At 40.5% G+C, this 25,231-nt stretch overlaps 2 protein-coding genes across 2 annotated transcripts; both read right to left on the bottom strand.

The window, feature by feature from the left end:
* Positions 1–10,774: 10,774 nt before the first annotated feature.
* On the bottom strand, positions 10,775–16,658 carry LOC143890988 (uncharacterized). Its single transcript, XM_077395649.1, has 2 exons — positions 16,209–16,658; positions 10,775–15,697 (listed from the first exon to the last, which is right to left on the bottom strand). The coding sequence occupies exons 1-2, from the start codon at positions 16,656–16,658 to the stop codon at positions 10,775–10,777; spliced, it is 5,373 nt and encodes a 1,790-aa protein (XP_077251764.1).
* Positions 16,659–17,135: 477 nt separating this feature from the next.
* LOC143890987 (uncharacterized) lies at positions 17,136–18,494 on the bottom strand. The gene has a single exon (XM_077395648.1). The coding sequence runs from the start codon at positions 18,492–18,494 to the stop codon at positions 17,136–17,138; it is 1,359 nt and encodes a 452-aa protein (XP_077251763.1).
* Between the last annotated feature and the right edge of the window lie 6,737 nt (positions 18,495–25,231).

Below are 25,231 nucleotides of genomic sequence, written 5' to 3'. Positions count from 1 at the left end.
ATACATGGCGGTTACTGACATGCGAAAAGAGTTATGATTCAAAGACGGATAATTACTAAGTTCATCATCTATTAACAGCCCAGAATAGGATATACATGGTAGTTATGTACAGAAATTCATGTCAGTCTATCTTCCACTCCAATTTACATTACAAAAAAGGTCCTATTGACAGTACTATTTACATAGATTCCACATGGAAGACAACTAAATTCATCAAAAAGGACCTAACATTTTTTCAGTTGACTTCTATAACTGCACATGTAGGGAGAAATATATTGATAGTTCATACACTAGAACTAAACCCATTGCCCCCTCTACATACAACCTCCTCTGTTAGAAAATTAAAGCCCCAGAAGGAGGTAATGAGTTGAGTACTTCATCTTCGTGTAGAAGACAGAAATTTCCTCAGTCTGAAAGTGGAATTAAGGGATTTTCGCTTACGTGTAGTTGACGATTGTTCTTCAGATGGGACTTCAGAGGGGAATGTAGTGCGCAGAAATTCCATATCTTCCATATATAATTGTAAATTTTCAGCCATTAGCAAAAATTCTACTGCATCATCCTGAAATTCAAATGCAAAACCCATCTGGATTATCTTGCAAAGATCATTGACCATATCCGTGTTTCCATGCAACAATCCTTCAGATATTGCTTGTGCAAATGAAGCAGCAAATTCTATATTGGTTTTCTTATTCTCTCGGCTACATTTATGAACCAGCCTGCAAGAATCTTTATCCCAAAGAACCATTTTTCTTGTCTTGAGATTAAGTCTCTTACCCGCAGATGGCAAGTCTAGACTACAAGTGATTATAATTGGTTCATCACTCTCATAAACTGCAAGGTCAGCAAGAACTTTTGCACTCACTTGTCTTTCTTTTGCTGCAATATTAATTTGGTGACAAGCTAGAAAGCCCAATACAATTTTAATCAGACCTTTCCCAATCAGCCAATCTCTTGGTTCCACTTTGTCAAATTTATGCTCTGATGTTAAAGAACTCGAACCGAACTGAAGAGACTTGGAAACTTTCTGAACTCCAAGCCTACTGTAAATTTCATACAACTTACTCAAAGGAATGGAAGGTGAGCAGTACTGAGGATGCCACACAAATAAAGGATTTTCACTAGCTTCTGTAAGCAATTTCTTCAGTCGTAGGTCATCTGGGATAAAAAGCTCTTCTAATTTCACCAACTGAATTTCCATACCAGGGCCAATGCTAGCAGGCAGCTTGGTTATTTTCTTTCTGAGCATCTCCTCAGTATCTGAGTCCCAGTTTTCTATCATGTAATTCCAAAAGGAGCTGCATTCAGCAGAGTTCACTTGATGTTGAACATTTGATTCCCAATACTTCCACAGCTGGACATAATCATTAGTTGAGAACAATGGTAGCAGCTTTTTTTCATAATATTTATCAAGAACTTGCAAGCGCGAACTGAAAAGATTGTCCTTATCATGAATTACACAGGCCTGATGACTCATCCATTTTCCAGCTTTCCAGTCTTGGTTGGGGATCCACACCTTAGTTCCACATAGGAGCCGTGGATTAAGAGTGAACATGAAAGTTCCAAGGAACTTATAAATCCTTCTTATAACACAAGGATTCTCAGTAAAATAATAAAAGGTAAGAGAAATATGCATCCAGACTTCAAATCAACCATGACTGCTATTGCTTTCAACTGGTCCCGGTACATAGAAATCTTGCCATTATATCTGGTTTTAGAACTGACAGCCAGTTTGAGTAAAAAAGAAGACACATATACGGGGATCTGTAACCCATATGGGTCTTTAACCATTTACCTTCCCTCATCTTCATGAGAAAATCTTTTGGGAGAGACTTGACAACAGACTTTTCTAGTAGAAATCCAACACATTTCAGTAGGGAGAGTGCACTTTTCGCAGTTATACCTCCTGAATCTTTAGGCAAATTTAGACCTCCGGCAACAAACTGAGATCCTTCCATGAAATCAACCACAATGCCCATCATCTTCAGCTCCTCCTTACATGCGTAAATACTGATTCCATAAAAGGCGTCGTCAATGAGAGGAAGATCAACAAACTGAGAAATCGTACCCTATTTCGTATCAAACAAAACTGAATCTGGTGCAGATTTGTATCCATGACGAGTCTTCAACCACTTTGCACCTGACAAGCAGTTCTTGAACTCTAATAATGGTGAAGGAGAAGTTTCATTCATATGCTTAATGCAACTCAATAGTGAGAGCACATTGGTGCTACTTAAACCAGTGTTTAAAAATGTGGATTTGACGCGGAACGCGGCCGAAGAAAATCCTTGTCGACTCGGCGCGGACACGGCTGACGCGGCCGAGTCGTTATTTTTTATTAAAAAATAAATGAAAAAAATACAAAAATCCAAACCCATTTAAGTAGGGCCCAACAAATGAATAGTTTAGATCATCTAACCAAGTGCAAGCCCGCTAATTTAAAAAAAAATACATGCAAGAAAAACATTTTTGATGAGAAATTTTTCTTGGAAAAATTTTGAGTATAATGATATGATTATGATTTAATTGGAGGCATATTCTCATAAATTGAAGGTCCATCTAAGTAAATGTTGAATAGGTTTAGTTTAAGTTATCTTTTTGTTTTTCAGGTGTTAAAAATGTAAGAAAATTTAGAAATATTTTTTAATAACCAAAAGAAAGAGGTTATATATATCAAAAAAGGAGATTTTATATGGTGTAAGCCCTTAAAGTCCCTTATTTTTCTAGAAGTACTGTACGGACCACACTAGAGGATGATCTAAACCGTCCATATGATCCAAACAGTCCATGGCCCATCACATGGACGGTTTGGATCATCCTCTAGTGTGGTCCGTACAGTACTTCTAGAAAAGTAAGGAATTATAAGGGCTTACACCATAAAAAAGAATTATATCCTTGTCTTCTTAAATGGCTGTCACCGACACCCAGAATAAGACAAGCAAAGCTGCAAAAGTCAGGCTGGAATTGACAACTTCACTGTGTACTGCACTGCTCAAAAAAATAATAAATTATATTTGCCCCTTTGTTTTATTCGAATCAGCCCTTGGTTTTACACGGGACAGCCCTCTCTAGTGTATTTATGACTACTATTTTACATTGGAGGGGCTGTCTCAGGTAATGAAAGGGGGCGTATTTATCATTTCACAAAATAATATAATCAGATCCAGTAAAAAATGAACTACTTCTTCTTCTTCATGAGTTAGGTTATTACAGAGGGTTTTCTCTGCGGCTTTAAGTACGTTTCTCTCCTGTAAATCTGATCTTTTTTTTTTTTTTTGAATGGTTGAAGTTAGGAAGGAATATGAGTTCAAAATGGCCAGGACTCGCCGAGTCCGGGACTCCAAAACGCGGCCACCGCAAATCCGCGTCGACTCGGCCGAGTTCCGAGCCGAGTCGCCGAGTTTTAAAACACTGACTTAAACTGCATGACAATGAAAGTGACTTGAACTCATGGTTTAAAATTTCAGTTTCGGTAACCGTTTCGGACCCCACCAAAAACCGAAATTTGGTAATTTGGTTCCAAATTCCGGACCCAAATTTCAAAATTTCCGCCAAAATTTTGTAACACTTTTTTTTTTTTAATAAATAATGTCATTAAATCGAAATAAATGGCGAAAAATTGAATTTCGGAAAATTTCGGTCGAAATTTTAAACCATGCTTGAACTGTTGTGCGACAATCTTGGATAAATCTTCTAAACCTACGGCCACCCCTATTGCCTTTAGTTCATCCACGAATGACCAAATACCATCTCCATAGAAGGGCTCATCAATCAGGGGAACCTGAACAACATTCAACAAACAGTTGAAATTAGAATCCTTAAGAATTGATTCTGAAGGGGACCTAAAGCCCAAACTGGTTTTCAACCAAGGTTGATCCCTGATCTTTCCCGTCAACCTGGTATCCGAGGATCCCAAATTTCGAATGCATTTTAGCATCAGTGTAGCACTATCCCTGGATATGGTAGATGGATCTGCAGGAAATGTGAAACTGTCTGCAATCAACAAAAGCATTGACAAACGCACAAGGTACACAGTCCAGAATTACCAGGTTCCACTTACAATCCAACAATATTGTTTCCCCTGAAGATGCAAGTATAAAATCAGCATGAATTATGAATGGAAAGTTCGTGACCATTGCAGTCGGCAAAAATGCATAGACACCAGCAGAAGTAATTCTTTTCAGTCTCTCTTCAAGTGGGAAAGCAAGTGAAATCAACCATTCCTCTGTATCCTTCCTCCCATCCACCTTGCGTATGGACTTCACTGGAAATGCCTGTCTCCATATATAGTAGCGGCACTTGTTCACTTCAGTTTTCTCTTGGGCTGAAAGATGAAGAATGCGTGAATCTGCATTTTTATCCTTTCTGGTAATGAAATTAGTTTCACTGAAGATAGAAACTGCAGAGACAGTGCTCACATGAGACCCTCTGCTGCTCTCACTTACTGATAGCTGTTTTATTTTGCATAAGAAAAGCAGAAGTTCAGGGTGCACTTCTGACAATTGCTTTTTGACAGCTTCGACCTTTTCAGATCTCAAAGGGAGAATGATTGTTGTTGTTGTCAGAATCTTTTGATACCCATAAACACTATGTATAGCAGCAACAGTTGGTTTCCCATCGACCCATTCAGAGACTATATACCCAATACCACAATCTTGGTTGGGTTCTTCATTGAACCTGACTTGATATCCATTGCTAAATATATAGCTGTGCACTGACAAGGAACACATTCTTGAATCCAATTCCTGCAAGGAACTCATTGTTAGTTAGATATGAATACGGTCAGTTGATTAAACTTCAATCTGAAATTGATTTAAAGAACAAACTAGCAATACTCAACTCAACTAAGCCTTTGTCCCAAACTAGTTGGGGTCGGCTAATGAATCCTTTAGAAAAGAACAAACTAGCAATATTTTGAAAAATTCAAACAAATAGCTCTTTCCATGAAAAAAAAAAGTCAACATTTGGGGTTATTCAGGAGTTGATTCAGCCAAATACAGACACGACCCAATGAGTATTGAAAACTAACATCTATGAATGTATCTAAACTGACATTCATTTCATACTTCCTGACTTTATTACCTTGCACAAGACAAATAAAACACCACAGGGGCAGTGGGAAGCAGAAATCAACCTTACCTTTCTCCCCAATGAATCCTCTATTTCGTTTTCCTTTCTTGGTCGATCTACCAACACTGCAAATAGACTCCTTGTTCTTCTTAGAAAAGCCAATCTCATTGTTGAAAACAAGAAGAGTTGCAGCAGCAGCAGTGCCAGTAATGTCTTCATATGTAATCACGAATTCAAGTGATGGGTCAACACCTGGGGGTACTCATTGTCTTCGGCATTATGAGAAAGAAGAAAAAGCCAATAATATTTGTATTACTGTGTTACCATAGGTCAAAAACAATAAAAGAAGAAACAGAGTAGAGATTAATTCTTATAAACAATATTTAGATATCAGCATTTCATCGATGAAAGTAAATAGTCAAGCCACCATATATTCTTAGCATAGGATTAGCTATGGATGATACAAAACTATTAAAAGAACAAGAAAAGGATATGAGATGGGTCAGGTTCTTTTAAACTATATTTTGTACTTTTCAGATTTTCATTAAGAAAAAAAAAAACAGAAGCCACCAGATATTTTTAGTCTTGGATAGTCATGAATGGTTCAAAACCATAACACGCGCGAGCACACACACACAGAGAGAGAGAGAGAGAGAGAGAGAGAGAGAGAGAGAGAGAGAGAGAGAGAGAGAGAGAGAGAGAGAGAGAGAGAGAGAGAGAGAGAGAGAGAGAGATGAGTTTGGCACTTACAGATTATATTTTACATTTTTTAGATTTTTATCATTTAAAAGAAATACTGAACCCAACAAGATATCCTTAGTGTTGGATCAGCCATGAATGGTTTGTAACTGTTGGGACCCAGGTAGAACTCACCCTTAAAAGGTCGTTAAGACGAGGGTGCCCAAGCCCATCCACATCTCTTTCACTTTTCCGATGTGTGATCTTTGCTTTCGCGTGGAACTCCATAAAAATCTTCCCTTCTACATGGAAGCGACATGGGAACTACAAGATCTTCCCGAAAGGATTTTCTCCATCCTCGAAGGCACACAGAGGTTACCGAATCTTCCCTGCGGGATTTTCTCCATCCTCAGGGCACATAGAGATTACCACTCCCCACCTTTGATACCACTCGTCGGGATCCAGGTAGAACTCACCCTTAAAACCTAGCCGTTAAGGGGAGGGTGTAAAAGTCCTTGTAAGCCCTTCCACATCCATTCACTTTTCCGATGTAGGATCTTTGCTTTCACATGGAACCCCCAACAATCTCTGCCTCCAAGCGGAAGCAAGGTGGGAAATACGAGATTTTCCCTGAGGGATTTTCTCCACCCTTGAGGGCAGTGTTTCAAAACATGGATGCGGGATGTGATGTGGCCAAAGCAAATCCTAATCGACTAGGCACGAAGTGGTCGAGTACTCAGTTGACACGGCTGAGTACTCGATTGACGGGGTCATAACTAAGGAGAGTCAAAGGAGTTTTGATTGACTTTGTAGGGAAAAAAACGCGGACTCGGAAAAGAACGTGGCCAATGTAAAAGGGATTGACTAGGGGGGAGTCCATGATGACGCGGGGGAGTTTTAAAACTAGGCTCGAGGGTACACCGGGGTTACTTAGATCTTCTCCATGTGATTTTCTCCGTCCTCGAGGATACATTGGGGTTACCGAGATCTTCCCCGAGGGATTTTCTCCATCCTCGGGGAAGGGAGGCATAGGAGTTACCACGCCCCGGCTTTGGTACCACTTGTTGGGACCATTTAGCCGTTAGTTGGAGGATATGCAAGCCCTTAGCATTTAGCCGAGGGTGCGCAAGCTCTTACCATATAGCCATTAAGAGGAGGGTGCCAAGTCCTTACAAGCCCATCCACATCTCTTTCGCTTTTCGAAGTGGGATCTTTTCTTTCGCATGGAACCCCCAACAATCTCCTCCTCCATGCGGAAGCTATGTGGTACTATGAGATCTTCCCCGAAAGATTTCTCCATCTTTGAAGGCACACATGGGTTACTGAGATCTTCCCTTCCACACGGGATTTCTCCATCATCGAGGGCACACAGGGATTACCACGCCACAGCTCTGATACCACGTTAGGACCTGGGTAGAACACAACCTTAAAAGCTAGCCATTAAGGGGAGGGTGCCGAAGCCCTTATAAGCCCATCAACAAGTCTTTCTCTTTTATGATATGGGATCTTTGCTTTCGCGTAGAAACCCCAACAGTAACCATAAAGAAGAAGAAAAAAAAAGAATAAATAATGAAGAGATGAGTGTGGTTCTTATAGCCTGTAAAGTGCTATTTTCAGCCTTTTTTTTGTTTTGTTGAGGGAGGATACTTTATTCAAAGCAAAAAGAGATTACAGACTCACATCAATGGGAGAGAGGGTCCGAATTTTCAGCTTTTCCTCAACGAAAATTAATACTGAGATCCCATGATATCTTAGTACTGGATTCGCATGTATGGGTCAGAAATTAAAGAAGAAAAAATGATATATATGGCTATGATCCTTTCATATTTTCATAAAGAAAAGGAGAGCAAAATCGAAAAACCAGTAATATTCGTGAGAACTGGGTTAGACATGGATGGTCCACACTCACATCAATGAAAAGAAAGGAAGAAGAGGTTCCTTTTAAACATGCAAGGCATTATCCATGGCTAAAAACGGAAAATCCACTTGTATGAGCTCCATGAGGAAATGGACATCTTTGGCATAGAGCTCTGCTGAGAGATTCCTAAAAGCATGGTGAAGATCTTCTGTTAAAGGGTTTGGTTCCCCTCCTATTGAAAATTTCAGTCTCCTTATTTCTTCCACATGTTGTTTTGCTGCTTAAGCAGCTATGGAAGTTCCCACTTATCTTGTATCTCTGTAGAAGGAAATGGGGTGAGACAGTGAGAGATACAGATATACAGAGAGAGAGAGAGAGAGAGAGAATACGAAAAGCCGTATACAGTGAGAGATAGAGATAAACTGTAAACCACCTCCTAGGGAATGGTGAGTTAGCAAGCAGTATATGGAGCTTTTTTGCTCGTCTTTGGGCGATACAACTGCTCCCCCTGCAGCCAGTGAGAAGCCGAATTAAAGAGTGGATGGCCATTGGTCGCTTAAGGAAATCTCAAACAGGTTTTCTCCTGGGTATGTCAGCCCTGCTTATCCCTTGGCACATATGGAAGGAACGCTGCTTGAGAAGAATGGAAGGCAAGACCAGCAACATAAACTGGGTTATAGAGAAAGTTGTGAGTGATTTAAGAGCAGTGAGAACTAGCCAAAAATTCTCGAAAGAAATCAGCATGCTGGACCGGCTTGCTTTAGAGGAGTTGAAGATTGACGTTCGGAAGCAAAAAATTAGCAGGGAAATCTGGATTTGGTGGGAAAGACCTGTGTGTGGTCTTTTTAAGCTTAACATCGACGGGGCGTCAAAGGGAAACCCGGGAGAATCAGGAGGCGGCGGAGTTTTGCGCGACTCTAAAGCAAAAGTTATTTTTGCCTTCGCCTATTTCTATGGGTCATCCACCAACATGGTGGCAGAAGCAAGGGCGCTCTTGGACGGTCTTAGGCTATGCAAAGCTTTCGGAGTAGTGAACCTCTTTGTAGAATCGGATAGCAAGGTGCTGATGGATCTCATTTCAAAGAAAGAAAGCTACCCGTGGTCCATCTCCTCATTCTGGACGGAGATGATGTTACTCATGGATCAACTTTGCCTCTCCCATCAACACCAATTCAGAGAAGGCAATAAAGTTGCGGACGCTCTCGCAAATGAAGCAGTTATTTCCAAATCGAACCGATTTTATCAAGGCTGGTCAGAATTGCCAACCACGGCCCGTGGGGCTGCAAGATGTGATGCTTTCCTAATCTCCGATCGAGGATGACCTAGGTGGTGGGCGGTTTTTAGGGAATGTATTTGATTTAGAGGCGAGTCGATAAGCCCTCTTTCTGTAATTCTGCATTTCTATATAATATTTTGAGGTCCTCCCCGGGGCCGCAATCTGTTCCGGGTTAAAAAAAAAAAAAAAAGAATACGAAAAGACACTACTTTTATGGTGGGTGATTTTTACAAGATCCTGGCGTGAAGAATATCTCCCTTCACGCTTCCGAGTGCAACGTACTGAGGAGAAAGAAAGACAATAGTTGCACTCCCATTAAACATGCATAGCTGAATATCGAGAGCAGAAAAAATGGAAAAATACAATACTAAACGGTTTCTGATCTCAGGCTAATATAGAATTTATGAGCTAGAGTTTTTAAATAGGTACCTTCCTGTGTTGTTTAGATTATGTTAGATATTGATTCTACAGGACCTACCTAACATAAATAGATAGGGTGTACTTAAGAATCATCTTCATAAGATCATAGTAAGCTTTGATTTTTGGAGGTTTAAAATAGATGTCTAAATAATGGTCCATTTTGTGCCTCTACAGATCGAACGGTTAGGATGATCCTATGAAAATGGTTTCTTAGGGACAACCTATCTATGTCAGCTTCTATGGAATGAATGGGTTGGATGAGTCTAACAACATGGGAGATATATAAAAACTCTATCTCAGATATAATTTCTGAGCTTGAGCTCAGATACTGCGACCCCAGCCCAAAATACAAATAGACCCCCTCAACTTTCTAACATTTTCAACGATAACCCTGATTTTTTTAAGTCATCAATGACACGCCTTTAGTTTTCAATAATGCTTGTTACGTGACAAGGTAGACAGGAACGAAGAAATTGTAAAGGGTGTCTTTGATGAATTTTGAGCTATAGGATGAAAAGTTAGGGGTCTAAGGTCTATTTCATGGATGGTGAAAAGTCATGGCTGTCATTGATGGCCTAGAAAAGTCAAGATTATCATTGAAAATCTTTATTTTTCCCTATAAAAAACAATTGATTTTTTGGGACACAACTTATTCAGATTGTAGCCCATTAAATGGACCGGTTGGATCATTCTATTGAGTGGGCCGTACAGCATTTTTTTCGAAATGTACTGGAATATATGGCCACGCACCATATAAACAATCCCAAAAAGAGCACATCGGCCAACTGCTTAGTGAGTTTTTATACCCCTCCCTGTTGATGGTACCACCCTTGAAATTTGATCCAACAGCAGCCCACTTTGAAGAGGCTGGTGTTGTATCAAACATCAAAGAGTGGTACTATTGTCATACCACCCACATTTGAATCACGGGCGGCCAGGCCACCATATAATTTCTACTGCTTAGCAGACGTATAAGATTAGTTCTACTACTTTTGTCATCCCACCCACACTTGAATCAGGGGAAAAACACCTTGAAAAAAATCAAACCCCAAAACATTTTGTATTAAAAAATTCTGATTCAAAGATGGATAATTACTCAGTGCTTCACTTCTTCATCCATTAACAGCCCAAAAAAGGATATACAAGGTGGTTACTGACATGCCTAAAAATGTTCTGATTCAAAGATGGATAATTACTCAGTTCTTCATCCATTAACAGCCCAAAAAGAAAAGGATATACATGGTGGTTATATACAGAAATTCATGTCAGTTAGCTAAGTACTATTTACATAGATCCCACATGGAAAACAACTAAATTCATCAAGAAGGGCCTGCAAATTTTCTTTTGACTTCCATAACTGCACATGTAGGGAGAGAGACCCATAGTTCATGAAACAAAATTAAACTCATTGCTCCCTCTATATACAACCTCCCCTCTTAGAAAGTTAAAGCACTTGAAGGAGGTAATGAGTTTCACTTGTGTACTTTCGTTCGCAACTTGCTCTGTTTGAAAATATTAGAAAGAGATTTTCGCTTGCGTGAAGTATACGACTGTTCTTCAGAGGGGACTTCAGAGGGAAATGTAGTGCATAGGAATTCAATATCTTCCATGTATAGTTGTAAATTTTCAGCCAATAGCAAAAATTCTACTGCGTCATCCTGAAATCCAAATGCAAAACCCATCTGGATGATCTTGCAAAGACCATTAACCATATCCATGTTTCCTTGCAACAATCCTTCAGATATTGCTTGTGCAAATGAAGCAGCAAATTCTATACTGGTTTTCTTATTCTCCCCGCTACATTTATGAATGAGTAGCCTACAAGAATCTTTATCCCAAAGAACCATTCTTCTTGTCTGGAGATTTAATTCCTTCCCTGCGGATGGCAAAAGTATACTACAATTGATTATAATGGGTTCATCAGTCTCATATACTTCAAGGTCAACAAGAGCTTTTGCGGCTGCTTGTCTTTCTTTTGCTGGCATATGAATTTGGTGACAAGATAGAAAGCCCAATACAATTTCAATCAGACCTTTCCCAATCAACCATTCTCTTGGATCCTCCACCTTCTCAAATTTGTGACCTAAAGTTGAAGAAGTAGCACCGAACTGGAGAGACTTGGAAACTTTCTGGACTCCAAGCTTACTGTAAATTTCATACAACTTACTCAAAGGAATGGAAGGTGAACAGTACTGAGGTTGCCACACAAATAAAGGATTTTCACTAGCTCCTGTAAGCAATTTCTTCAAGCGTAGGTCATCTGGGAGAAAAATTTCGCCCGATTTCACCAACTGAATTTCTTTACCAGGGCCAACACTTGCAGGCAGCTTGGTTATTTTCCTTCTGAGCATCTCCTCAGTATTTGAGTCCCACTTTTCTAGTATGTATGTCCAAAAGGAGCAGCATTCAGCAGAGGTTACTTGATGTTGAACATTTAATTCCCAATGATTCCACAGCTGGACATAATCATCAATTGAGGGAGTAATTGCAACTCCAAAACCTAAAGAGAATAATGGAAGCAGCTCTTTTTCATAAAATTTATCAAGAACTTGTAACTGCGAACTGAAAAGATCGTCCTTATCATGAATTACACAGACCTGACAACTCATCCATTCTCCAGCTGTCCAGTCTTGGTTGGGGATCCACACCATAGACGTACGTTTGTACTGTAGATTAGAAGTGAACATGAAAGTTCTGAGGAACTTATAAATCCGTCTTATAACATGAGGATTAGTATATGCCACAAGAGTACTCGAAAAATGCATCCAGACTTCTGCCAAATCAACCTTCACTCCTATGGATTTCAACTGGTCCTGGTACATAGAAATCTTGCCATTATAAAATTTGTCGTCAATAAAGGGTCCATCTTCTGGTTTTAGAACAGATAGCCAGTTTGAGTCAAAAAGAAGACACTGCTCCGGGGATCTGTAACACCTATAGGTCTTTAACCATTTACCTTCCCTCATTTTCTTGAGAAAATCTTCAGGAAGAGACTTCTCTGCTGATTTTTCCAGTAGAAATCCAACACATTTAAGTAGGGAGAGCACACCTTTTACTGTTATAACTCCTGAATCTTTTGGCAAATTTAGACCTCTGGCAACAAACTGAGATCCTTCCATGAAATCAACCACAACGCCCATCATCTTCAGCTCCTCCCTACATGTGTAGATACTGATTCCATAAAAGGCATCGTCAATGAGAGGAAGATCAACAAAGTGAGAAACTGTACCCCATTTCGAATCAAACAAAACTGAATCCGGTGAAGATTTGTATCCACGACGAGTCCTCAACCACTTCACACCTGACAAGCTGTTCTTGAACTCTAATAATGCTGAAGGAATGGTTCCATTCATTTGATTAATGCACCTTAATAGTGATAGCACATTGTTTCTACTTAAACTAAATGACAATGCAAGTGACTTGAACTGTGCAGCAACAATCTTGGATGAACTTTCTAAACCTACCCCCACCCCTATTGCCTTTAGCTCATCCACAAATGACCGAATACCATCTCCATAGAAGGACTCGTCAATCAAGGGAACCCGAACAACATTCAACAAAAAGTTGAAATTAGAATCCTTAAGAATTGATTTTGAAGGGGACCTAAAGCCCAAACTGGTTTTCAACCAAGGTTGATCCCTGATCTTTCCTGACAACCTGGTATCCGAGGATCCCAAATTTCGAATGCATTTTAGTATCAGTAGAACACTATCCCTGGATATGGTAGATGGATCTGAAGGAAATGCAAAACTTTCTGCAATCAACTTACACGCCTGCTCCATATCCATAACTACTCCCAACAACTTGAGCTCAGATGTATATTCACCAATGTTGCCTCCATAGAATGCCTCATCAAGGACATGAAGCTTTGTAATTTGAAGAACAGATTTCTCTTCAGATGCAAGGAAAATAGATCTTGTGGGAGACGTAAACCCCTGAGAGGTCTTGAGCCAATTCCCCTCCTGAAGAGTTTTCAGTAAATCATCGTCAAGCTTATTGATATATACTGAGTACCTGATAAACTTCATTAGTGAAATTGCATGTTCTTTAGTCAATCTAGATGAGGCAAGTGTTTTAAGGTGATCAATGATTAATTTGAATGTATCCTCAGATCCACATCTCACACCGATAAATTCCAGCACATCTGCATACAAACGAATCTTGTTCTGATAATACTCTTCATCTACAAATGAATAACCTTGAAGGACGTCTCCCATCTGTGAGTAAATAAATTTTACTTTAACATCAGAAAGAAAGCATTGAATAGGAGATTTGAAGCCTGAGCAGGTTTTCATCCATTTCCCAGCTCGTATGCTTTGGATGAATCTTGCAGGCATGTCAATGCCCTTTGTTCGAAAACCCCGGATCCAGTCAAGTAACAAAAAAGCCTGCTCTGTTGAAAGTTGAGAAGATGCGACTGGTAAATCCACATCCGGAGGGTGTAGCTCGGGTAAGTCCAAAGCTTTTGTATACTTTATTAGGAAATTCGAGAGAACCTTCTTTGGTGTACATTCTCCTGCAAAGATACATCTTTCAAAATATCTGTCCGCCATTTCAATGTACTTCTCTTTTGAAAATGGATTATAACCCATCAGCTTTGCCCATTTGCTCTCAGAGGCAGGAACAAGAGTTTTACTTCTTTCTGTATATATATGGCCATGGTCATCGATGATTGGCATGAACTTACAGATACTATAAACCTCAGATTCAGTAATGAAATTATTCAAATGAGAGTGATACAGAAAATGACCAAGTAAAACCACCGGTTGTGTTTGGTATTTTTTCTTTATAAAGCCAACAACGGAATGAATGTAAACACAGACAGTAACAGATACCACCCTCCCCTTAAGAAGCAGACTATTGCACAATGATAATCTTCTATCATAACTTGCAAGAGCTATCTGTGTGGAATCAGGCATGAAAAATAGATTATCCAAGCACATGAATTCCTTGTTCCATTTAATAAGCCAGGTGTGGTGTTGGGCATCCAACGCATAACAAATCTTGATTGAATTATTTTCCATAGAAGCAACGCTACAAACTGCGACCTCTCCCTCCCTGTCAATGTATTTGAGAAGAGGGATGTTCATAATAAATTTACGCATTGTGGTACAAAAGTAGAGAAGATCCATATAAACATTGTCTGAAGCATGCAGAACAAGATTGCAGTCTTGGATGCATTTCGCGTACCAAGAATAATTGCAGTCGGTACCTACATGAAGAAAATCTAGAACTTTCTGGTATTCTTGAAGGTCGAGAGAAGAATGTAAAACAAATTTCCCAGTAGAGGAAATACAGTCCAAAGCTACTCCTTGTTCCTTTGCCTGAGATAGGAGCCTCCGGAAATCTGGGAGGAGCCTAACTGCTTCAGTAGGACGGCAGAAAACTGGAACTCCATCAGAAAAAGATTCATATGGCACAACATCCATTGATAGAACCATGGTTCCTATGGAGTTCCTCACATTGTTAAGCTCCACAAACGAAGAAACTTCAACTGGAAAGAATTGAAACATTCGAGCAACAGAAAAAGGGTCAGCCCTCACATTTTTAAGCTCCACAAATGAAGAAGCTTCAACAGGAAGGAAATCAAACATTCGGGTAACAGAAAGAGGATCGGCCCTTACAGACTCCACCAGGGCAACAAAAGCATTCATAAACGCACAAGGGACACAGTCTAGAATTCCCAAGTTCCACTTACAATCCAACATGATAGTTTCCCGAGATGATGCAAGTATAAAATCAGCATGAATTATGAATGGGAAGCTCGTGACCATAGCAGTCGGCAAAAATGCATAGACACCAGAAAAGGTAGTTCTTTTCATTCTCTCTTCCAGTGGGAAAGCAAGTGAAATCAACCATTCCTCTGCTTCCTTCCTTCCACTCACCATGTACCCGGGCTTCACAGGTAATGTTTGTCTCCATATATAGTAGCGGCACTTGTTAACCTCATTTCTCTCTTGAGATGAAAGATGAAGAATGCGAGAATCTGCATTTTTATCCTTTCTGGCAATGAAATTAGTTTCGCTGGAGATAGAAATGGCAGAGACAGTGCTCACATGGGAACCTTTGCTGTTTTCACTTACTGATAGCTGTTTTATTTTGCATAAGAAAAGCAGAAGTTCAGGATGCACTTCTGAAAGTTGCTTTTTGACAGCTTCGACCTTTTCAGATCTCAACGGGAGAATGATTGTTGTTTTTGTCAGAATCTTTTGAGACCCATAAACACTTTGTATCTCAGAAACAGTTGGTTTCCTGTCGACCCATTCAGGGACTATATACCCAATACCACAATCTTGGTTGGGTTCTTCATTGAACCTGACTTGATATCCATTGCTAAATATATAAGGCTGTGCACTGACAAGGAACACGCTTTTGAATCCAATTCCTGCAAGGAACTCATTGTTAGTTAGAGATGAATGCAGTCAGTGGATTGAACTTCTGTGTCTGATCTAAAGTTGCTTAAAAAACAAAAGGAAACGAGTTAAAGAATTTTATTTATTCTGGATAATGTTGAAGTTGGGCTCTTGAGAAGTTTAACATGAAACTGACCTTCCTCAAGCAATGAAAGTACTATCGACAAAGATATTTACAGGCCCTTTATCCACTTCCACTGTGATAACTGTATAAACTTGTGTGCTAAGAAGCACGGGTACGGGTGCGGGGTACGGGTACGACACGACACGGGTACGTGATTTTCCAAAAAACCCGGGTGCGGGTACGTTCAGGTACGTTAAATATAATAATATTTTATTTTATTTTATTATATATTTATAAAAATTAAAAACAATTAAAGAACAATCAAATTACAATTAACATCAGCAAAATAGCAAAATCTAATATTACTCCATATTTCATAAGTTCCAACTTTAAGTACAAAATGTTACGATCGCATCATTCATTAGATACAATGTCCGTCGCCTCATCTCCAATATCATCATCTACATCATCGGTAAAAACAACGGCTTCCAAATCCGGCTCATCGAGTGAAAGGCTAGCAACTTCAAGCACCCCAACATCCTCAAAAGAGTCAAATGAATCTTCACCTATGTCCCACATCCTCGTCTCTCCCTGTGCATACTGTGGAGATCGTCTTGATAGAAGACGGAGATTACTATGAACAAAAACCAAGTCCTGAGCCCGTTGTGGAGTTATCTTGTTCCTTCTCAAAGAATGCACAAAGGAGTAAGTGCTCCAATTCCTCTCGGCACAAGATGAAGACGAAGGCTGCATAAGAAGCTTCAAAGCTACGCTTTGAAGCATAGGAGCACACGTACCGTGGACAGCCCACCAATCATGAGGCTCTAAAGTAGCTCGGTCATTGATAGAATCAACGTCATTGAATAATCCAAACTTCATAGAGAAGTGGGCAAACTCCACATTAGCCTTCGTGCGATCTGCTGAATTGGGAAAGTACCTTTTGAGGCACTTTACCCTCTCTGCATAAATCTCTGTATCCTTATGTGGAGGAACACGATTTCAACCGGCACTAAGCCATTCTTCGCTGTAATACCTTCAAGAATAGAAAAAATAATTTAGTTTCATGTTAAAAGTAGGAAATAAAGTTCACAATGAACATAACTATTAATCTAAATAAAATTTGAAGTCACCTAACCTTGGATTCAATGAATGAGCCAAGCAATGAAGCGAAGTGTTGCTCTTGTTCCAACGATCAAAAAAAATTTCTTGCACCACTTCATAAAAGCTAGACTCTTCTTCTTTTCTCTTTGCTTCCTTCCTATAGATTGCCGTCTTCACTTTCTCAATCATCGTGTCCCACATATCATAAACCAAATGAAGACAAGGCTTATCCGTGTCACACTCTCTTAGCATGTCTTACATAGGAGATGTAAAAGAGAGTATGTAATCGATAGAATCCCACCAAATGTCATCCAACACCTTCTCTTTCACAAACTTTGCTTTTCCTACATCATCATCTCGATAGCAATTCCATTTGTCACTAATCACCATCGATTGTAGACCTTGCTTTAAGAGTTTAAATCGCTTAAGCATCACAATAACACTCGCAAAGCGAGTCTCGGCAACGGAAAGCAATTTCAAACTATTGAAGTCGTTGAATATGGCCAATCTCATCGAATGATTCATGATGAAATTCTTCACTAGCATGACATCTCCCGCAATATCCGAGATCCAACTACATTCTCCATAGACAATTTGATTTACTTCCACATTCTTTGCCGCACAAATGTTCTTCAAAGCAAGATTGAGTGTGTGCACCACACACGGGGTCCAAAATATGGAAGGAAATTGAGCTTCAACAAGTTGTCCGGCCGCCTTGCAATTTGGAGCATTATCGGTAACTACCTGGACAACCTTATCATGTCCAACCTCATTAATGACTTCCTTCAATAAGTTAGCAATGAAATGCTTGTCTTTTGCCTCCCCCGAACAATCTATCGCCTTAAGAAACATAGCTCTACCTTCCGATACCGCCATGAAGTTAATGAGAGGCCTCCTCTGTGAGTCGCTCCATCCATCACTAACAATGCTCACGCCTTTCTCCCTCCACGTGTCTCTAATAGGTTGCAACAACCTATCAATATTAGCCCTCTCTCTTTGAAGTAGAGTTGTCCTAAGCAAGTTGTACCCCGGAGGCAAATACCCCGAAAGTGCATTGTTGGCGGCAAAAGTATAGGAACTAGCATAGTATGGGTTTCTTGCTAGGTGAAAGGGCAAGCCACCGGAGTAAAACATCCTAGCAATCTCGGCATGTAGTTGATCACGGGCCGCCATGTTGAAAGCTTTTTCAAGTGCACTCACATTTCCACTTGTCTTTCTCTTCTTCAAATCATAACTTGGAGCCACAAACATACTTGTGCAACCCAATGATCCAGTACTCGACGATGGCGGCAATGGCACTTTCTTGGGAGCATTTTGCTTCATAATCTCTTTGCATTCTTCCTCAAACCTTTGCATTGCAAGTAGATCACTTGCTTTCACTTTAGAACATGGTCCGATTCCTTGTCCCGCTATCTTCAACAAGTGCGCCCTAACCCTTGTGTAGGAGCTACTGAAGCTCTTACTGCAAAAATTGCATTGCCACCTCACATTCCCTCCACCCTTAGGATCTTTATCAAATCTAGAGACATGCTTCCATAAAGGCTTCGACAAATCTTCATCAGTAGAAGACGTATGTGCGGTTTGGGCGGCGCTACTAGCACCGGATGAAGACATTCTAAAATCTATTAAACAACAAAAACAATTTTAGTACGCAACGTTGCAACCCAACAAAACAAGGGACTCTAATTCTCAATTACACAAATTGAAACAAACAAGGTTACAAGGCAACACCAATTGTAAATTTGTATACACAACCAAACATACCCATGTAAATTAAACAATTGTATACACATTACACAACCAAACATACCCATGTAAATTCAAAAGGCAAGTGGCAAATGGCAAATGGCAAATGGCAAATGGCAATCCAATGCAATGCAATTATAAATTTATAATGAAGCAATTTTAGACTCTCAAGTCTCAAGTCTCAACAGGTACTGGCGTATTGCATCCAAAAATCAGTTTTGGACTCTCAACAGAGTAACAGACAACAGGTATTTGCACCCAAAAATAAGTTTTGAACTCTCAACAGCCAACAGGTATTCCACCCAAAAATCTGTTTTGGACTCTCAACAGCCAACAGGTATTGCACCCAAAAATCAGTTTTGGACTCTCAACAGCCAACAGCCAACAACCAACAGCCAATAGGTATTGCACCCAAAAATCAGTTTTGGACTCTCAACAGCCAACAGGTATTGCACCCAAAACTCAGTTTTGGACTCTCAACAGCCAACATGTATTGCACCCAAAAATCAGATTTGGATTTTGAGAACAGATTGTGAGTCCGAAGCTGATTCTTGGACTCAAAATTAGATTCAACAGACTTTGAGTCCAAAAATCTGCTTTGGACTCACAATCTGTCCTCAAAATCCAAAAGAAATAGGGCCCAATAATCTGTTTTTGGACTCAAAATCGATTCACAAAATCCCCAAAAAAACAGATTCACAAAATCCCCAAAAAAAGAGAGAGAGACAGAGATACACAGATTTAAGGCCCTGTTCGTTTCAGATTTTGACAACCGATTGTGCTCCCAAAAGGGAAAAACCCCAAAACCTATTTGGAGATTATGACAACTGATTGTCAGCCCTAAATAGGTTTGATTAAAATTTAAAAACAATCAGTTGGCAAAATCTCAAACGAAAAGGGCCTAAGTTTGGAGATTATGACAACTGATTGTCAGCCCTAAACCTATTAATCTGAGGAAATAGGTTTGGGGAACACAATCGGTTGCCATAATCTGAGGAAGGAAAAAGAAAAAAAAAATGGGAGGAATAGAGAGAGAGAGAGAGCAGTAGAGAGGGAGAGAGAGAGAGAGAGAGAGAGCAGTAGAGAGGGAGAGAGAGAGAGAGAGAGAGAGAGAGAGCAGTAGAGAGGGAGAGAGAGAGAGAGAGAGAAATACCGGAGGTTCCGTCGGAGGGAGAGCCGGAGGGAGAGGGAGCCGGAGCCAGAGGGAGAGGGAACCGTCGGGAGAGCCGGAGGGAGACGGAGACGGAGCCGGAGGGAGAGCCGGAGGGAGAGAGAGCCGGAGGGGCCGGAGGGAGAGGGAGCCGGAGGGGCCGGAGGGAGAGCCGGAGGGAGAGGGAGAGAGAGAGAGAGAGATATATGTTAGGGTTTTTAAAAAACCCAAACCGTGCATTTATACTTTTTTTAAAGTTTAAACCCCCCCCCCTTTTACTCCACACACACCCCTTTTACTTAAAAGTTTTTTTTTTTTTTAAACGTGTCAGGTGCGTCGGGTGCGCACCCCCAACGCACCCGACACGCACCGGAATCACAAAAGTTTCTTTTTTTTTAAAACATTTCTGGGGTGCGTACCCGGGACGTACCCGAGCGTACCCGCACCCCATACGTGTGGGGTACGGGTACGGGACCCCCGAGAGAGTACCCGTGCTTCGTAGCTTGTGTGTGCTGAAAGGAATCCTTTTTTTTAATGGTTTAGGAGCTTTATTGAAATGCAGAGCGCAACAGGGAGTCTTGACCAAGATGTATAACTGAATAAAGTTTTCTAACTGCTGTGGTGAAGTGTTTTTATGAAACAGCATGTTGAAAACGAGATTGCATGTGGCTCTCATATAGCACAGTTGAATCTTCTTCACTAATGAAAAAAGAATTGTTTAAAACAAGCAGTTTCACCCATTTCGCTATAGCCACCATACACATCCATCTAATGTAAACCATAAAAGGTTCCTATAAATTAGAGGTTCACAGAAAAAATAATCACTTTTTTTCGGAACTACCAAGAGGGTTAAGTCATTCTAACGGGGCAAGCAACAGATTTATTTAGAGAATTGTTAAAAGGTTAAGAAAAATATTTAAATTTCAAAAAAAAATATTGGAAAATCAAAGAGATATGAAATGCATAAAGCATACAAGAGTGATGTAGGAGCAGTTACATCTACAAGTACTAGCATTTTTTTTTCCTTCTTTTTGCTAAGGGGGGGGGGGGGGGGTGTTTCTTTTATTTGCATGAAGGTATTGGGTTTTATTTATGTTTGTGGGGTTTTAACGACTTAATATGGTGGTTAAAACCCACTTAAGTCATGACCTAAATACTCAAGTGAGTATTTAATAATTCAAGTGATGAAGAGTATCACTTTAAGTTAGGCCCTGTTCGTTTAAGATTATGACCACGGATTGTGAGTCCAAAACCAATTATTTGTGTTATGTGCATAATAATTATGGTGTGTGTGTTAGTTGTGGGAATGTGTTTTTAGAGTTATGGGTGTTAGTTATGGTGTATGTGTTAAGTAGTGGGTGTTAGTTATTTGTGATGTGCCTTGTTAGTGGGTAAGTGTGCTTGTGATGTGGCACTCTCTCTTGCTTGTATTTATGTAGTAGTAATCTAATGAAAGAAAAAAAAAGAGAGAAGATAATTTAGAGCAAAGGAGACTTTGTTTAGGAGAGTCATGGCTCCTCTCGAATCGAGCCGTTAGGAGGTCCGGTTGCCTCGAATCAACCATTCCCCCCCCTCTATTTCTCTTTTATTTTGTTTATTTCCGTTACAGCCGATTAGGCACGTAACAATTTGACTCAAAATTACGTTTAATTTAGAGTCCAATAATTGGTTTTGGACTCACAATCAGTAATCTTAAACTAACAGGGCCTTAGTCTCTTATGTCAGTGGGTGAGTTTTAAGGGCTGACATTAAAGTAGCTTCAAGTGCTAAGATTATTTCTAGGATTGCTTGGTTATACAAGGAAGGATTATTCTGTAAACTGATCAGTTTTAACATTTATTTGAATTCATGAAGGAGGATTTTTCTCCCTCGAAAAGCTATATGAACCACAACATCGCCTTGGTTCCTTTCGTTCTCATTTTGCTCCCTATTCTCTTGGTTTTTCTTTCTTATTTCTTGTAGATCAGATCTGTTGCGTAGTGCTGCATCAAATAGAACTACAAGAATTCAAACAAGAAAGAGAAAAAAAATCTTTCTGTAGGCAAATCCTAGAATTTTATGGTGGTTACAAGACCCTCCATTACCCATGTGAAATAGAAAGCTTTCATTTTGCTTTCTTCAATCCAAACAATGGAGACCTGATGATGGACTGGTGAAAGTGAACAGTCAACTATCAATATTATGAAAAATTCAAACAAATTACTGTCTCCATGAAAAAATAGGCATTATTTGGAGCTATTCTCGAGTCGATTCAGTCAAATCCAGTTTCGACCCAACGAGTTTTGAAAACTAATTAACATGTATGCATGTATGTACTTCTGTTAAGGACCTTTTAACAAGTTTGCTGGAAAACAACAGCATCATGAGCTTGAAGAGATCATCAGCTTGAAACTAGAATAGTAGACCCTAGGAACCCTCCGAGAAGCTGTCCTCGTGTGCTGGTATGATTCAGTGAGTCCCGATGGTTTCTGCCGAGGAGTCTCCCCATGGGGAGACTCCTCTTCCTCAAGAATCCCTTGGTGTCTCTCCAACCAGATTTGCAGGCGCCACCTACCTGGTACCTCCTCCCCCTGTTATTGCATCAAAACCTGCGCCTCAACCACCCTCTCTGGGACGCAGCTATGCCGACGCAATGGCTAGGAACCTGTTCTTGCCGAAATCTTCGCTGGGGTTGTTAAAGCCATCCAAAACTGCCTCTGGTATTCCTGCCCTATTTCTCAGTGAAGAAGAAGTCAGAAAGGGGTCTGCTCCTTTCAAACTAGCTTTAGTTGCCAAATGTTCTTATGGGCGCCCTCCCCTATATGTGGTCAAGGAATCGATCAAACAAAAATTCCATATTTCTGTGGAACCAGTTGTTACAATCCTGGATCAAAGGCATTTATTGATCAGATTTGGCACGGAACGAGATTTCCTCTCGGTCTGGCTCTCAGATAACATGAAGATACAGGGCTACCTCCTCAGGTTCCTGAGGTGGTCACCGGACTTCAAGCCAGGTATTGAACCGCCTATTGCCCCTGTGTGGGTAACGCTTCCGGGCCTTCCCATGTACTTATTCAATGAAGATTACCTAGCCTCAGTAGGAGGGCTGCTTGGGAGAATGTTGAAAATTGATGCTCCCACCATCCAGGGCACTCGAACAGAATTTGCAAAAATCTGCATAGAGATCAATATTAGGGAGAAGCTCCACGAAAAGTTTTGGCTTGGCTCCCCGGGCGGTGGAGGAAGATGGCAGAAGGTGACCTATGAAAAAATCCCAAAATACTGTGATCACTGTCTCAAATTTGGGCATTATGAACTAGAATGCAGATCAAAAAAAGAACACGAATCAATTAATCCTCTTAAGGATCTCTCAATGGAAGGAAGGGTCAGGGCAGCAGATGTCTCGGCCCCAGATCAAGGTGAAAAGCAGAACTCTGGCAGGGTGGGGAAGTCTACGAAGGCCTGGGTAACAAAATCATTCTCCGATCGAAGAGATCCAGAGGACACCAGAACCATGCAGGACAAAGAGAATATTGATCAAATGGTTACAGGATTGGAAGAGACAAGATTTAATGAAGAGGAGGATTTGATGAACCAAACAGAATTTTTTGCAGATGAAATATCAGCAAGGATAGCCTTCAAGGAAGATATGCAAAGACAAATTCAGTTCACCCAAATAGAGCCATCAGGCACCCATGAGGAAGGAGAACAGTCTCTGGCACATTCAGCATCAGACCAATCTCTAGGGACGGAGCTAGCTGAGGAAAGTCCTTTAAACCATGAATCAAGGGAAGTTAGACCCGAAAATTCAGAGATGATCCTAGAAGCAGGAGAACCGGAGGAGGAAATTCCAAGCCGTGTTCATTATAGTGAGGGAGCAGAACCCGGGAGATTAACAAGAGAGTCGTTAACCCCATCCTCGGAGAAGGAAACTAGCACAATCGTCGAAGACGGTTCAGAGATTCATCTCTTAATTTCACCTAGAAATCAGGCTGGTTCGAGTTCTGTTCCATTACAAAATCCAAGAAGGGACATTGAAGAAGGCACAGTCTCGGCTGGAGCTAGTCCAAAGTCAACAGTTCCTAGAAGGGAGCTAATCAAATTAGGAGTTAATGTTGAAGCCAGAATTCAAGCAATTATGGACACAGTTAGGCAGGAGAACACGGGAAGTGCTCTGTTATTGGAGAAAGATTGCCTGGAGATAATGCTTACAGAAGAATCAGCTAAGTTGGGAGTTTCATCTCAGGAATCAGCCAAAGCTCAATCTGAATTTACCACCAGGTCAGGAAAGAAATGGGGGAAGCCTTCAAAATGATTTCAGGAATTATATGGAACATAAGGGGAATTAGGAGCAGGAGCTCCCGTAGCAGGTTAAATATGATTAATAAGATGCACAAGCCATGCTTCATCGCAATTTTGGAACCATTTCTAAACGAAGCAGCGATTCAAGGGGTGGCCAATCTGTTAAATATGGATTATCACATGACAAACTCAGACTCAAACTCAAAAATATGGCTGATGTGGAATAATATGATTGATATAAATATAATATCTTCGTCTCAGCAAGCTCTATCAGTGAAAGCCCGCCATCGGGATTCGGCAAAGTCTATTTTCATGACATTAGTATACGCAAGTTGCTCAGTAGTCGAAAGAAGACTTCTTTGGAGCTACCTGTTTGACTGCAGTCAATACTTTACTGATGCGTGGATGGTGGGTGGGGATTTCAATGCCGTATTAAGTGCGGAAGAAAAACTGGGATTACATCCTCCTAACTGCCGATCTACATCTGACTTCCAAGATGCAGTAGAAGGAGCAGGATTGATTGATGTGGGATACTCGGGAAATAGGTTCACAAGATGTAATAATCAGATGAATGAAGGGTGCGTATGGGCTAGATTGGATAGGGTTCTTGTTAATGCATTGTGGATGACAGAATTCTTAGCATTAAAAGTTACTCACCTATCTCGAACCAATTCAGACCATTGTCCGCTACTTGTGAGCTTCAGGTCCAATGCCAATCCTCCTGTGGGGTCGTTCAAATTCCAAAGAATGTGGTGCAGGCATGAGAACTTTCAGGAGGTGGTCAGAGGAGCTTGGAGTGTGCCGGTAGATGGGAACGCCCTTGAGATCTTGTCCATAAAGCTAAAGAACACAAAAAGAAACCTAAGAGCTTGGAACTCGCAGCATTTTGGTAATGTTTATCAGAATGTTAAAGATGCGGAAGACTCTGTAATAAAAGCGGAAAGTATTCATCTGGAACTTCCAAACCAAGTAAACACTGCAAGCCTTGATGGGGCTAGGGCAAAGTTGAACGAGGCCATTCTCCAGGAAGAAATATTTCTAAGACAGAAATGCAAAGACAAGTGGCTTAAAGAGGGGGATCGAAACACAAAATTCTTCCATGCCTCAATTCAAATGCAAAGGAAATACTGTGGAATGAGGAGGATTATGGAAGATAACTCTTGGGAGGAGGACC

The sequence above is a fragment of the Tasmannia lanceolata genome, unplaced genomic scaffold (assembly GCF_043159265.1).
Source record: "Tasmannia lanceolata isolate RefF3 unplaced genomic scaffold, GAP_Taslan_0.1 ptg000013l, whole genome shotgun sequence".
NCBI lineage: Eukaryota > Viridiplantae > Streptophyta > Magnoliopsida > Canellales > Winteraceae > Tasmannia > Tasmannia lanceolata.
This window is presented reverse-complemented; position numbering and strand designations above follow the sequence as displayed.